Consider the following 15772-nt stretch of genomic DNA (forward strand, 5'->3'; position numbering starts at 1 on the left):
ACCAGATCTTACTCTGGATGGCATTACCTTGGCCTCCTGTAACACTGTGAGGAACCTTGGAGTCATTTTTGACCAGCACATGTCCTTCAATGCACATATTAAACAAATATGTAGGACTGCTTTCTTTTTTTTGCGCAGTATCTCTAAAATTTGAAATGTCCTGTCTCAGACTGACGCTGAAAATGTATTTATTACTTCCAGGCTGGACTACTGTAATTCATTATTATCGGGGTGTCCTAAAAACTCCCTTCATTGGCTTCCTGTTGAATCCAGAAGTGAACTCAAAATCCTGCTCCTCACATACAAGGTCTTAAATAATCAGGCCTCATCTTATCTTAATGACCTTGTAGTACCATATCACCCTATTAGAGCACTTCGCTCTCGCACTGCAGGCCTACTTGTTGTTCCTAGAGTATTTAAAAGTAGAATGGGAGGCAGAGCCTTCAGTTTTCAGGCCCCTCTTCTGTGGAACCAGCTTTAAGTTTGGATTCGGGAGACAGACACTATCTCTACTTTTAAGATTAGGCTTCAAACTTTCATTTTTGCTAAAGCATATTGTTAGGGCTGGACCAGGTGACCCTGAATCCTCCCTTAGTTATGCTGCAATAGGTGTAGGCTGCTGGGGGATTCCCATGATGCATTAAGTATTTCTTCTTCATTCACCATTCCCACCCAGTACGTGTTAATAGACCTCTCTGCATTGAATCACATTTGTTATTAATCTGTGGCTCTCTCCCACAGCAGGTCTTTTATCCTGTCTTCCTTCTCTCACCTCAACCGGTCGCGGCAGATGGCCGCCCCTCCCTGAGCCTGGTTCTGCTGGAGGTTTCTTCCTGTTTAAAGGGAGTTTTTCCTTCCCACTGTTGCCAATGTGCTTGCACATAGGGGGTTTTCTCTGTATGTATTATCGTAGGGTCTACAGGGTCTGTTGTTGTGATTTGGCGCTGTAAACAAAATGGAATTGAATTGAATTAAATTAAATTGAATAGGGGCTGCTTATCCTCATATATTAAAACAAGAGAATTACTGTAAATTGTGAAGGACCAGATGTCAGTGGGATCCTGCTTTTAAAGGACTATAGAATCATATTTGGTCATATTTCCATTGTCTCCACTGACATTTCAGTCTTATGATGAAAATAGTGTTAGTGTTATTAATGATTCAGTTTACTCCAGAGTAACTCTGGAAACTACCATTAAAACTCTGCAGATGTGAGGTCATGTCTTCATTTCTCATACAGTACACCTTCAAAGCAAGTAAGATGAGATGCATCCTCCATGGCTTCAGCAACCAAGCCCCCAGCTTTTGTACAAGTTTCTCCACCCTGGAGTAGGAAGAGTGAAACCAGGGATGGGCAGATAGGCGTGAAGTCGGATCTGTCCCAACCTGCATTGTTGGATCATAGTCCACAGCCCTCAGCTTCCTCCTCCCATAGCTCTTGTTATTCTAACCATGGCTATGACATCAGATCTTCCCAACACTTCACTTTCACAAGAGTTAGTCACCTTTCAGCTCATGACAAAGCTGCTGATGTGCTATGAGTGGTAGGTTAACCTGCTGTTAAGTGGAAAATTTGGCACTCTGTGGAAATCTTAAAGCGGGTGAGCACCGTGAGAAAAGGTGTGTGTGTGTGTGAGGTAAACGGTTGCAGAGTCTGCAGTAAGTGCGAGAACACAGTAGCACCTAGTACCACTTAGCTGCAAGGATCAGCAAAAGCTTTGTGCACCTGAGCGGAGCAGCGAGACTTTCACAGGTAAGATAAATCTCGCTTGGCATGCTCCTTTCTGTGTGAGGTCCAAACTGATTCTCCTCAAGTTTTTTTGATTATGTGGAAAAATCCGCAGTGGCGTTTTAATGTAGTCTGTATTTCCTTTGGCCTGTATTTGAATCCCGCGCTGCCAGAGACAGAATACTTTCCTGTGGTTATTCTAAATACGTGGCTCAGGTTTTCATGCTGTCTTTGATCTCGGAAATGATTTCAAATCTTTCGGCTGATTCTTTACAGTTTTCTCCCATCTGTTCCACGTTAGCACGCGGACTTGTTGGCACCTTTTATGACACTGGTTTGTTACCATCTGTCAGTCTGAAATATTTTTTTTAAATGTAAATTTTCTTCACACCTCTCTCCGCCTTGTTTCAGGTGCCAGTCTACATCACCGTGTCCTGCTCTCTCTGCCAGCCAGCGGCAGAGCCAGCAGCCGCTCCTCAGCGACAGTGAGAACTCTGGCAAGCAGAGCAGGTACGTCAGAACTGACGGCAGGTTTCTGCTACGTGGTGGATGGAATAACAAGACAGCTAGCCTGTGCAGCGGTGCATCTCTCCCAAGTGAGCCTGACTGCCAGGGGCGTCTAACCAAGTCAAAGAGCATCAGCTGCCTGGAGAACAGGCTTTCCATCTACAAGCCTCCAGCTCAAACCAAGTCCTGTCAGGAAAGTCAGGGCGCCCAGGAGCAGAAGGAGAAACAAGGGGATCTCGCTCCAGGAGATGGACTTAATGGTAGGACACTGAGCTGGAGCACGCTCTCACTGGGACCTTCCTCTTACCAAGGCCACAAGCGCGCCCTCTCTCTCACCTCTTCAGCAACAGGTGTCCCTCCTGCCACAATCCGCAAGAAGATCTCAGAATGGGAGTGCAGAAGGGTGTCTCTGCCTAGGATGAGCTTGTGTCTGGACAAAAGAGGAGGGGAGCGCATAGGGAGTAGCGAGGGCTGCCCGAGCCTGCTGTCTTCTCCCTGCAGCGAGAAGACTTTTGACTTTAAGGGGGTTCGCAGGATGAGCACGGCATTCTCTGAATGCTCCTTCACAGAGACGGAGGAGGAGGAAGGATTTCCAGACAAGAACGGACGTTTCCAGAAAAGGATCGGCAAGACAGACTCTACGGGACCGTTCGTGCGCTCCCTGTCTACTCGCAAAGAGACGTCAGCGGTCCTCAACAGGATACAAAAGATCGAGCAAGCCCTGAAGGAGAATCCCAGCCCACCCCCTCCACGTTACCTGAGTAACTGCTACGCGCCGGATAAGACGAGACAAAAGTCCTTTGTGATAGGGGACGACCTGGACAGCACATGTACCAGTAAGCGCAGCAGCATTTGTTCAGTGAACACTGAACCGGACACCGCTTTGGTGCCCGACAAGCTCTCTAAACTCAGACAAAGGTTTAGTGTGAGCTCAGCCAGGTCCGAGAGCCCAGAACCACCGAGCCAAAAGAACTCTGTTAGCACACCAGTCAACCCCTTACCTAAACCCAAACGCACTTTTGAATACGACGCCAATCGAGACCAGAAGGGTGCATCGTCGACCAATGGACTACCTCCAGACAGAGCCTCTGAGTCTCCGCCGCCGCTGCCCTCGACCCCTGCACCCAGCACGACACGAACGGCAAAGACCGAAGGAAGTGCCCCCATCAGAATCCGGGACAGGTGAGGCAAAAATCAAATGCCTGCTTTTGTGTCTGTAATCACACAAGTATAAGCACAGGAAACTTGTATTACATTACCACACAATACGATGCTTTATTATTACAGTCTGGAGTTTTGAGTGAACAGGACGAACCACTTTAAAACAGGAAGTTTTTGAAGGGCTAGGGAGAAAGTATGAAACCTGGCATGCACTTACAGTGTAATAAAAACGTAATATTTTGTGGATCTTGCATATTCCAACTACATGCATACCACATGTAACATCCCCAAAAATATTTTAAAAAGCATCTTGGAGCTATACAGGTAGTTTACAGATTTTGAATTAACTGCACATTTACCATTCCCAGTCTTTGTACATTAATAAACTCTGCAAACTTGACAGTTTAAATGACAAACTTCTGTGTTATGTTATAATTTGGCATTGGACCTAGTTTCTGGCTTCATCTCCTTTAAGAGGATAACTCATCAAACATGTTTGACTGCCTTGTGAGAAATTAGGCTTGTTCATTATGGCTAATTGCTTCACTAATGATGAAGCTCAACAGGCTTCTCATCAGTGTGTCCGTTTGCAAGGTTGCTGCACGTCCTGAGTTTGTTTTAGCTCTTGAATCAGCTGTTAAGGTTGCCACTGAAAAATAATACTTTGACAGAGGATTTGAAATGCCAGATCCTATCCAGAAATGTATGGAGGCCCATAAAAAAGGTCTGCTCCTATAACTCTTTCATAATTCTCTTTATCAGAAGTCCTCAGTTGTTTTTTGTGAGCGTGGGGCCTGTCCAGATCATCCCCGTGTGTGAAACGGGCATGAAATCCTTAAACATTCATCCCTGTGACTCTGTGTTTAACATTCCTGTGGTTCAAGCAATTTCAGACCGAGCTTATAGCCACAAGCTGTCGATGGCGCGACTTGACCGTACTGTAGATCCCTGCGCCGATGTAGCTCCGCTAACAGTTTGTGCAGTGCTTCGACATGTGGCATGTGCTTTACACTGTGCAGACAACACGCAGGAATAGTAAGATATCTGCATGTTTACTTTGGACTTATCTAGAATTTTTCGGTGATCGGAGCATGATCCTTTTATTTCAACATTAATTCTTCTGATTTAGGGTTTTTTTAAAGGACAAACGCTGACTTTAATGCGCTTATCAGCACTAGGAGTGTTTTAACCACCTGTTTCTGTTCTTCCAGATGACAAGTAGTGCATTTTAGAAGTAGGGCCAGCTGTCTGGATTATATTTTAATACAACCTGCACTTTTTCTGTCCTCTATCACGTGTTGACATGTTCTGAGTAAGACACTGGCTCGTGTTGACTTGTCCTCCTTGTAATTTTGCCTCAGCACCTTGGTCTGTTTCAAATTGTTTATCTTCTTCTAGAGAGTCGTGTGAGTCGGAGGATGCTGCCAGCTTGCCGTCTTCATATCCGTCCTCGCCCACGGAGAATGGCGCACTGACCACAGACGCACGGAGCCGACCCAATTCCAAAAGCACTTTAGAGGAGAATGCCTATGAGGACATAGTAGGTAAGCACACTGGCTCAGTACACTGTAAACAAGACAAGATGTAAACATTAACTGATCTTCAGATCGTTGATCTGTAATTTGTATTACTGTATAAGTCACCTTTCAAAGTAAGACATACAACATTTTTCTGGTTCTTGCGTCTTGAATTTGCATGTATTTTTCATGTTTTCTATTCTTCTGTGATAGTAAACTGAATATTTTTGTATTTTGAACTTATGTTGAGACAACAAAAGGCAATTTATACACAATCTTGGTCTTTAGGGAAGTTGTCCATGGTAATTTTTTTTTACAACAGGTGTCTGGTTACATATGAATTATGAAGGAAATACAAATTTTTTGTAAGAGTAATGTGACAGCTGAGGCATTAATTATAATCTTCAAATCGGTTCGCTCCAAACATATAATGATACAGGTACTATAAAGGAAATCAAAGGCAAGGACACCCAAATCATGTGAAAAAGTTTTAGTTACACTAGTTACACTTGTTGGCCACTTTATTAGGTACACCTGCTTAACTGCTCATTTACGCAAATATCTAATCAGCCAATCACGTGAGAGCAACTCGATGCATTTAGATCTGTAGACATAGCCAAGACAATCTGCTCAAGTTCAAATTGAGCATCAGAATGGAGATAAAAGGTGATTTAAGTGACTCTGAACGAGGCGCGGTTGCCGGTGCCAGACGGGCTGGTCTGAGTTTTTGACAAACTGCTGACCTACTGGGATTTCCCACACAACCATCTCTATGATTTACAGAGAGTGGTCTGAAAAAGACAAAAATATCCAGTGAGCAGCAGTTCTCTGTGTGAAAATGCCTTCTTGATGCCAAAAATCAGAGAAGATTTTTGTCCAGACTGTTTTAATTTGACAGGAAGCTAACAGAAATTTATATATAACAGCATCTCTGAATACACAGCACATTGAACCTTGAAGCAGATGGGCTACAGCAGCAGAAGACCAGGCTGGGAACCACTCCTGTCAGCTAATAACAGGAAACTAAGGATACAGTTGGCACAGGCTCGCTAAAATTGGGCAATAGAAAAGTGGAAAAATGGTTCTTGGTATAATGATTCTAAATGTCTGCTGCTGCATTCAGATGGTAGGCTCACAATTTGGCATAAACAACATGAAAGCATGGATCCACCCTGCCTTGGATCAATTCAGGCTGCTTCTGGTGATGTAATGTGTGGGGGATATTTTCTTGGCACACTTTGGACCTCTTAGGCTACGTTCACACTGCAGGTCTTAATGCTCAATTAAAGCGGCCCGCATGCGCAAAAGAAGACGTCACACACAACGCGCTCTGTTTAGACCCAGAGCAAACAATATTGTTTGACTGATGGTCCTTAAAATAAAGACTTCGGACTTTATGTTTCCCAATTTTTGCTTTAAGTTATGATAAGTAATGATCCTTATTGCTGTTTTAGAAAGGAGCGGTGCTTCAAAGGATAGTTGCAGATTTCTGTCAGAATCTGCAGATTATACAGTAAAAATAAAATGTTCACGTTGTCTTCCCAACAGTTTCACTAACATGTACACTGGATGGACAGGAAGCGTTCACGATGTCTTCTCTGGCGCTGATAATTGGCGTCTGTCTTGTGTCAGTGACGTAAAAGACGGATTTAATGCGACATGACCGTTCAAACAGCAGTCGCTTTCTAAAACATCAGATATGTATCGGATTCAGGACCACATACCAAAGTGACCCAGATCGGATTTGAAAATATCGGATTTGTGCCGTTCACACTGTCATAACATGATCGGATATGGGTCGCATAGGGTCAAAAAAATCGGATTTGATGCGCTTTCGCCTGCAGTGTGAACGTAGCCTTAGTATGAACAGAGCAAGACAGTCTACTGGAGTATTGTTGCTGACCGTGGTTGCTTCCAGCAGGATAACTCACCATGTCACAAAACTCAGATCCCCTCAATCTGGTTTCTTGAATGTGAAAATGAGTTCACCGTACTCAAATTCCCCTCACACTCACCAGATCTCAATCCAAAAGAGCACCTTTGGGATGGGGTGGAACGGGAGATTCATGTGTGGCCGACAAATTTGCCGCAAATGTGTGATACTGTCATGTGAATATGGAATAAAATCTCAGAGAAATGTTTCCAGCACCTTGTTGACTCTATCACATGAAGAATTAAGGCAGGTCTGAAGTTGAAAGAGGCTCCAAACTCGTACTGGCAAGGTGTACCTAATAAAGTGGGTGTTGAATGCATATCATTAGTCTGATTGTAACAGAAGCTTTGGCAGACAAAGTCGAATGTTTTAGTGACTCTTAAAGTTGTAATAAGCGTGGTGGCCCGCCCCCTTTTCGCTTTTGCTTCATGTAGAAATGTGTGGGGTGTGGAAAACAAATCCCACTGTGGGAGCAGTCAGTGAGCACTGAGCCTGAAAATAAGATTAATGGATAACATGTGGCTGCATGGGTTGAATTTTATTGTAGAGATCGACTGGGTATCTGCATTTTCACTCTGCTATCCGGCATCAGCAGGGCGAAGAGGAGCAGTGGGAACTCCCACAGTGAAATGCCTTTATTGATGCAGATAGATGTAATCAGTAATCAGTAAGTGGCAGTTCACCAAATGTTAGAGTAAGGATGGAATTTTTTGTGTGGTCACAGATTTGCTTTTTAAAAAAATTGCTAAGCATCATTTTCTTACATTTTCATGAAGCGTTTCTCGCCGGAGAGAAGTCAAATCATTGGTTTGTTGTCTGAGATAATTTGTGTATGAAATGCTGGACGCGTCGAGGAGCCAAAATTCCTTTCCACTAGCAAATGACCCCAGGCCCTTTGCCCAGTTCAGCTGCCAACTCCCTCGGTACATATTTAATGCAGTGAAAATGTGTCAGTGCGATGTGCAAGCTCATGATGAAACTTGTGCAAAAACACAAAAAAAAAATAAAAAAATCCCCAAACAGTTTACACACTCTGCAATATTTTTATTATAAACGCTCAGTGATGACTAAATAAGGGTAGGATTTTTTAAATATACAAGCATAACCATTTTTTCCCAGTCAGTGCACTTCTTCTTCTCCTTCTTCTTCTGTTTTTTTTTCTTTTTTTCTTTTTGGCTGAGGATGTGCAGCGGTCTGAGATAGAGCGTCAAGGCATGACGGATTTTCATGTGACTCGCAACAAAGCTCCCATTGTTCATCCGGTACTGTGAGGGTGAGAGTTTGCGGGTTGGAGACGCACTTTTCCCGATCTTTGCCTGTTCTCGACAGAGATGTTGTCTTAGAGTTGAAGTGCTCAAACAAAAGCTTTCAAACTAAAGTTTCATTTGAGAAGCAGCCACGCTGGTAGGAAATGAGGGTTTTTGTGTATCTTATTACACGGTACAGCCATCTTTTACAAAGAACAACAACCTCCCGTATATTCTCTGAACTCAACAAGTAAGTGTGTACGGAAAGAAACAGGAAAAAAACAGGAAAAAAACAGGAAAAAAACCCTTTTGCTGATGTTTAGGTGGATGTTTAGATTATATATATATATATATATATATATATATATATATATATATATATATATATACATATACATATATATATATATATATATATATAGTCTAGGTCTCCCATAATGTGTTTCATATTTGCTCTTGACACGTTTTTCTCTTTGCAATTTGTAATTATAAAAATCAAATGCAAAGCAAGCTGACATTAAAGCTGCTTTCAGACGAAACAATTTCTGGGGAGTACCTGTGGGTAAGTACCCACTGGGGATGTCCCTGTGTTCCAAATTCCTTCCAAGCCTTTATTCTGATTGCATTTGCCCCTCAACAAACTCTTGAGGCTGATGTAATGCAGGCCAGTGGTTGGTAGTTCAGCGTCACCTCTTGTTGTGGTCAGCGTCTTCATTTTCTCCCCACATTGCTGCATGGGGTGGATGCCCACTAGCAAACCGAACTCAAACTGTGAGTGCAGAGTTTTATATTTAATCAAGATTGCATCTTATTTCCCTTTATTAAAGTCTGGACTCCATCTCATCTTTAAGAGTTGCTCTCTAAATAGCTACATTCAGATTTTTAGCCAATTACAGTATACCTGCATCACTCAAAGTTCCTCTTAACCTGAGGAAGTACCCTGGTAACGCTGGCTAGAAAAAAGACCCTATAAAACAAAGTGCTGCGATGGTTCCCAGATGTGAGGTCTCTTTTTCATGTCGGATGAAAATACATGAACACTGACTATGCAAGAAATGAAAAGAATTAAATAAATAAATAAATGTTTTTCTTTCCCATGAGAACTTTGACTTCTTTGACTTTCTTGGAAGGACGCCCACTCACTTGTTGTCAGTTGGCACTTGTGCTTGATGTTAGGTGTTTATCTTAAGATCGCTGGCCTTTTTTGACCTGCGCTACAGTGTTACTACGGTTGCATGATATATTGTGACATCAGGGAACCGTGTAAGTGCTTTTAACTAGTGTAGCTGATAAATGGTGTGCCGGTGATTGATCTGTTTACAAGCTGATGAATCACACCCTTTGCACCACTGACACAATGATTCAGCTGTCTGCTCTTACCCCACTGCGAATGAATGAATCTGGGCGACTGTCTGCTACGTGTAACGAGCGATTAAACAGATGCACCTTAGACACATAAAGCAAGCTGTAATTTTGTTATGGTGCCTGAAATACTGTACATTCTGCCACAAAATGTCGCCGGCGTGGTCACGGGAGAGACTGTCTTCGTGATGGAGGCGCTGTACGGTTTGCGGTCCTGCCAGAGGTTCTTCTATAGCGTCCGTCCCTGATGTAGTTTTGTTTCAGTGGTTGAGCATTGGTACAAGATCGCCACTTTAGAGGGTAAACTGATCCTGACATTGTTGGTGTAGTTTGCTCTGAGCCTCGCCCTGCCCAGAGCGTCTATTGTGCGTGTGTACAATCACAGTGTGCAGCTGAGGTGTGTCCCCTCCCTGCGTAATGCTGCGTGTCTGGGAGTGTGTTAGGGAGAGATCCTGATGTTTGTAATCAGAGCAGCAGATTAGTACCCTCCAGTGCATGAGCAGCTATAGAGACATATGATTTTCCCAGCAGGCTCTCATTACAGTATAGCTTCGGTTTAATGGCGCAGCGGCACAATGTGGGGTCAGACTGAGCCCTCTGATTCTGCCCCGCAGCTTTAATGATGCACATAAAAATAACTCCACTCAACTAATTGACTGCATGACACAACATAACGCACCGAAGCTCCCCATCCAGTGTACATTGTCTGTGCATGGATGTGTGTGTGTCCAGGTTAAATCATTAACCTAAAAATAGGTAACTGAACAAAGCTATGGAAGCATTTTTTTTTAAGTTAGGTGCTTAAAAAACTCTCATTGTTGGAGGGTTCACCGGGTTTTCCTTTAAAACACAGCTACCAGATGCACTTCTGTTGCCAGATAACACTGATTTTCTTTCTTTTAAAAGTTCCCTTCATGCATTTCGACGCCATCTGGCTCTGTTTTTTGTTCTTCGCCGTGGTTTCTTCTCTTTCTCACAACCTTTTTCAGACCCTGCCAAAAAGCTATTCTCAGAGCACATGTCTGAATAGACACGGACTGTGGTGTTACACAAGTTCTGTCTTTATTGAAGTTGGTCCCCTGCCAGGTGACATCAGCGAGAGCCATGCTATGCTCTGTAATGTTCATGCTCTTTGCTTTCCTGCCATCATTTAGTGACTGAAGTACAGCTATGGAGCGGTAGCAAAATCTATGCTTATTGCAGGCCTAAAATAATTTGCCAAATGAGACCTGAACTCTTATTTGTCAGATGCCTTATTAGATTGTCTTATGCAAAAAACAAACATAAAATGATATACTTAGCTGATGTAACTTGAAAGAACCAGTGGTTATTGGAAAGGTCTTTGTGGAACTCATGATGTACTCTTCTTTTGCTCTCTCACTACAGTTTGCATATCTGGACAGTGACTCAGTTGGGAATTAACTTGAGTCGGCTGTGAATGTCCTTTGACTTACCTTTCATCACTCATCCCTTTTTGAAATAACCTAGGGACGCTTTCTTGGACCTCTGACACCTTTAATCGCCTTCTATTTACCCTCTTTGACCCCTCGGCCTCATCTGTCCTCTCTCAGAAACGGCCTGCTTACACAAACTGTTGCCAGCTGTACTTCTATCGTGAACACTCACTTTATTCCCACAGAGAAGGAGAATCCATATGAGGACGTCGACCTGAAGCGGCGGAGTTTGGGCCGTACGTCTCGTCTGTTGGAGAACAACCGCTCTTGGTCCGTCATGGACAGGAAGCTGAACTCTCCGCCTCAGGTAACCCTTTCGGGGTGTCACGGATGAAACCTGGATAACGTCTTTTAAAGAATCTCACACCTCATTTGAGTCACTCCAGGAAACAGCTTGACGTGTTTAGACCTTGCGATGTTTACAGAAAGGGCCATCTGCTGATTTAGTCTGCTCACTTCATTGCCAGGCACATGCCTCACACTATGTAAAGTAGAAGGGACAAAAGGGGTACATGTGGTAACAACAAGCATTGTTTAACGCTGCTGTAAACACTGTTTGAACTGCTACTTTTGATAGAGAAGTCCATCAGAGAAGTCAGTCATTTCCAGAGTAGCGCTGAGAAGATGACAAACGTTTCAAGTTATCACATGTAGAGGAAAAACCCTGCTTTGAAGATGGACATGCTTTTTTAAGTTGTTCCTTTGAATGCCACTCCCTGTGACTGCTTCACAATAAATCGTATTCTCCTGCTTAAATGCTTTAATGTTTTGTTTGCATTGACACTAACACATTAAAGCATTGTGGCCCACATACGGACCAGTGAAACTGACCTTTCTGTCAGTGCAAAGCTATTAATCTACACATTTAATTCCTGGTATATTTTAATAAAAGAAAAATAAGTGCAATTTAAAAAATAAATGTTATTGTTATGTTATTGTAGGGTCAACTTAAAATATAAAGTGCCTTAAGGGAACTGTTGTTGTGATTTGGTGTTATATAAATAAAACTGAATTGAATTACTTGTCAGTTTTTCTACATAATAAAGAAACGTTGTTATAGTAAATGAAAAAAAAATCAGTCAGCACCACACTGGGTTCAAATTGTAAGAAAAAACTGTTACAATTACCGAAAATGTTCTTGTAGCTCATTGCACAGACTGTCCTGTAATTATCCATCCATCCATCCGCTTTATCCGAGGCCGGGTCGCGGGGGCAGCAGCCTAAGCAAAGAGGCCCAGACCTCCCTCTCCCCAGCCACCTCCTCCAGCTTATCCGGGGGAACACCAAGGCGTTCCCAGGCCAGCTGAGAGATATAATCTCTCCAGCGTGTCCTGGGTCTGCCCCGGGGCCTCCTCCCGGTGGGACATGCCTGGAACACCTCGCCCAGGAGGCGCCCAGGGGGCATCCTTGTCAGATGCCCGAACCACCTCGGCTGGCTCCTTTCGATGTGGAGCAGCAGCGGCTCTACTCTGAGCCCCTCCCGGATGGCCGAACTTCTCACCCTATCTCTAAGGGAGAGGCCAGCCACCCTTTGGAGGAAGCTCATTTCTGCCGCTTGTATCCGCGATCTCGTTCTTTCGGTCACTACCCACAGCTCGTGGCCATAGGTGAGGGTAGGGGCGTAGATCGACCGGTAAATTGAGAGCTTCGCTTTTACACTCAGCTCCCTCTTCACCACGACGGACCGGTGCAGCGTCTGCATTACTGCAGCTGCAGCCCCAATCCGTCTGTCGATCTCCGGCTCCCTTCTCCCATCACTCGCGAACAAGACCCCGAGATACTTGAACTCCTCCACTTGGGGCAGGAACTCATCCCCGAGTGGGCACTCCACCCTTTTCCGGCTGAGAACCATGGCCTCAGATTTGGAGGTGCTGATCCTCATTCCCGCTGCTTCACACTCGGCTGCGAACCGTTCCAGTGCGAGCTGGAGGCCCTCACCCGATGAAGTCAACAGAACCACATCATCCGCAAAAATCAGAGATGAGATTCTGAGGCCACCGAAGCAAAAGCCCTCCGCCACTTGGCTGCGCCTAGAAATCCTGTCCATAAAAATTATGAACAGAACCGGAGACAAAGGGCAGCCCTGGCGGAGCCCATCACCCACCGGGAACGAGTCCGACTTTTTGCCGGCAATGCGAACCAAGCTCTTGCAACGGTTGTATAGGGATCGAATGGTCCTGTAATTATTAAACAGAAAATAAAATAAAATAAAAATTCTTGTTAATTGACAGAATATGTCCTTTTCCCCCTTTGTACTCTGAAACCACCATTAAAATGACAGATTTCTATGAAAAAATGGAAATTTCTGTCATTGAAGTCCAAAATTCAGGCTCTTTCCAAAGCTGTCGAGCAGGCCATATTAGAGGCCAATTCTGGCCACTGGGCCTTATGTTGGACACCTCTTTATGACAGGAAATGAAAAACTAGGAAGGCAGATCACTGCGCAATGTAACTGAGATATAAAGATATTGCTTAAAGCTAAGTGTTATTACAAGTGAATGAAAGGTACCAAACCTGCTGCTTTCTTTTCTCTGTAACTAGCTGCCTTCCAAGCCCAGCAGTCAGTCCCTTCACTTGCCTGCTCCGAGCGACAGGAAAAGCCATCGGATGTCACAGCTGACCAAACGCTACAGCCACGACGAAATGCTGCTTCTCCCCCAGATTGGTGTATCGCCTTCACCTTGCGGCCTGCTGGATGATAGCCTCTGTAGCACAACCAATACCCTGCCCTCACACAGGCACTGGAGGATCCCCAAGGTACACACTGCGAAATTGTACAAAAACACCTACATTAAGTCCTCGCAGAGCTCCGACCGTGTTCACTCTGTGTTCCCGCTTCACAGGTCATCTCAGGTTTCAGTCAGAGTCAGTGGAGCTCTGGATCACTTGTAATTCCACAGTTTGGAATAGATGTTTTAAGATAGAGTGCCTTGATGCGTGTAATCACTGTTTAAATTTGCCTTTTTCTCAAGAACTCCCCTTAATGCCTTTCTGTTGTATTTGTCTGCACCCTTTAACACACATGTACTGTATTTCACACTGTTAGCTTTGGCCGTGCACATCTCTGCTTCCTATACTTAGGCTCAAGAGAAACAAAACCTTAAGTTCCTGATGGAATTTCCTCCTTCCTCCGTCTACAGCTGGTCCAGAGGATCAACTCCATTTACTGCACTAAACGTGGGAAGAAGAGGTTGAAGAAGCTTTCCATGTCCAATGTTGAGACTGCATCTCTGAGAGGTATTGCTTCTCTATATTCCCCTTCATCTTCTGGCCAGATAAGCGAGTAAATATTTGTATCTCAGCCACCCACGTAGCGTTCCCTCTGTGTCCCTTTTGTGACATAAACACATGTTTGTGAAGAAGCACCCTGACCCATAAAGACCCCTTTTCTCTGTGTGTCTCCAGACGACAACAGCGAGAGCGAGAGCGACTCGGACGACAGGTTCAAAGGTTAGCGAGCGCACATTTTTCAGATACCTTCTGTTTAATTGACTGACCTGCTGGAGCCTCAGATTTCATTCTCTACAAAAAACTGACAATTTTGCGTGTATTATGTTTCTCAGCTCACACCCAGAGGTTATTAAAGTTACAGTCCATCCTGCGACGAGCCCCGAGCTATCGAACGCTGGAGCTGCAGCTCATCGAGTGGCAGGAGAGAGAACTCTTTGAGTACTTTGTGGTTGTTTCTCTGAAAAAGAAACCCACCAAGAACTCCTACTCCCCAGAGGTCACCTACCAATTCCCCAAGGTAAAAGCCCCAACTGGGTCCTGCTGCTGGTCGCCTCTGACAACTTTTACGTGGGGCGTAGCAAGAATGCAGAGAGCGCAAATTGCTTTGAAACAAAGCAAACAAGCAAAAAAATTGAAAAAAAAATCAAGTCTATCGTGTCAGTGACCATAAAATTCCTTAACCGACGTCACTAGGTTTTTAGAAATCACAAACTGTGCACAGATATGTCACCACTGAATGGTTTCCAAAGCATAAATAGTTCAGAACCTCCTGAGTGTTATTATTACGTGACTTACAAAAGCAGTTACTGCAATGATATTATTCTTACTATTAAAAGATCGTGTAGAGGGTTTCTAAAATTTCCCCCCATTTTGAGCCTTGAAACACTTTTTTCACATTTGACCCTGCAGGCTGTTTGAAGTTGTGTGGGTTATTACAGCTTATAAATTAAAGCCCTGTAGGTCTGTTTATAATTAAAAATAACCAGGATCCATTCACGCCACAGGAAAAACCCTGAAAGAGTATTTTTCTAATTACTTCTCAGCTGACGTGTACACTGGGAGAAGTTAATCTCACACGGCCAGAGAGCACTCTCTGTGTAGTTGAATTAGAGAGGACATGAGGGAGTTTAACCTTGAACAGGAGAAAAGTTAGTCTGGTCATTTGTAGGTCATCCATGGGGGATTTTAATAAAGGATGACAGAGTTATGTGAAGGAGGATGAGCTGACTGGAATACTCTCCTCACCTCACAGCTGGATAGGCCCACCAAGCAGATGAGGGAGGCAGAACAGAGGCTCAAAGCCATTCCCCAGTTCTGTTTCCCAGATGCCAAAGACTGGAGTCCGGTCTCAGAGTACAGCAGGTACGTCCAGCAGTCTTCCACACAGTGTCAAATTCCTTTCCTTTCCTGTCTGTTGGGCAACAGAAAAAACAGAAACTATAGAAATTTCACATCCACCTCACCCTCTAAGGCGAGGTTTAGGTTTTCCTCTGCTGAATACCTCAGCTTCTGAAATGACGTCTCATGCATGTTAAAAGTTTTTCCATTTGGCTCCGTTCTGTAAAAGGTGGATTTTTACTAAACCCAAAGCCACAGTGGACGTTATAACTGATAATAAATGATACTGTGCT

At 44.0% G+C, this 15772-nt stretch overlaps 1 protein-coding gene across 2 annotated transcripts in view; it reads left to right on the plus strand.

The window, feature by feature from the left end:
• The window catches only part of dennd2b (DENN domain containing 2B), a 56569-nt gene that overhangs the window by 21975 nt on the left and 18822 nt on the right, over positions 1-15772 (plus strand). For both annotated transcript variants that reach the window (XM_040012158.1, XM_040012157.1), the window contains exons 3-10: positions 2141-3418; positions 4796-4941; positions 11096-11217; positions 13452-13667; positions 14051-14147; positions 14316-14360; positions 14474-14658; positions 15394-15503. In XM_040012158.1, the coding sequence (XP_039868092.1) occupies positions 2141-3418; positions 4796-4941; positions 11096-11217; positions 13452-13667; positions 14051-14147; positions 14316-14360; positions 14474-14658; positions 15394-15503 (2199 nt within the window). The remainder of the gene's footprint in view (positions 1-2140; positions 3419-4795; positions 4942-11095; positions 11218-13451; positions 13668-14050; positions 14148-14315; positions 14361-14473; positions 14659-15393; positions 15504-15772) is intronic.

The sequence above is a fragment of the Simochromis diagramma genome, unplaced genomic scaffold (assembly GCF_900408965.1).
Source record: "Simochromis diagramma unplaced genomic scaffold, fSimDia1.1 OVJJ01000603.1, whole genome shotgun sequence".
Classification (NCBI taxonomy): Eukaryota; Metazoa; Chordata; class Actinopteri; order Cichliformes; family Cichlidae; genus Simochromis; species Simochromis diagramma.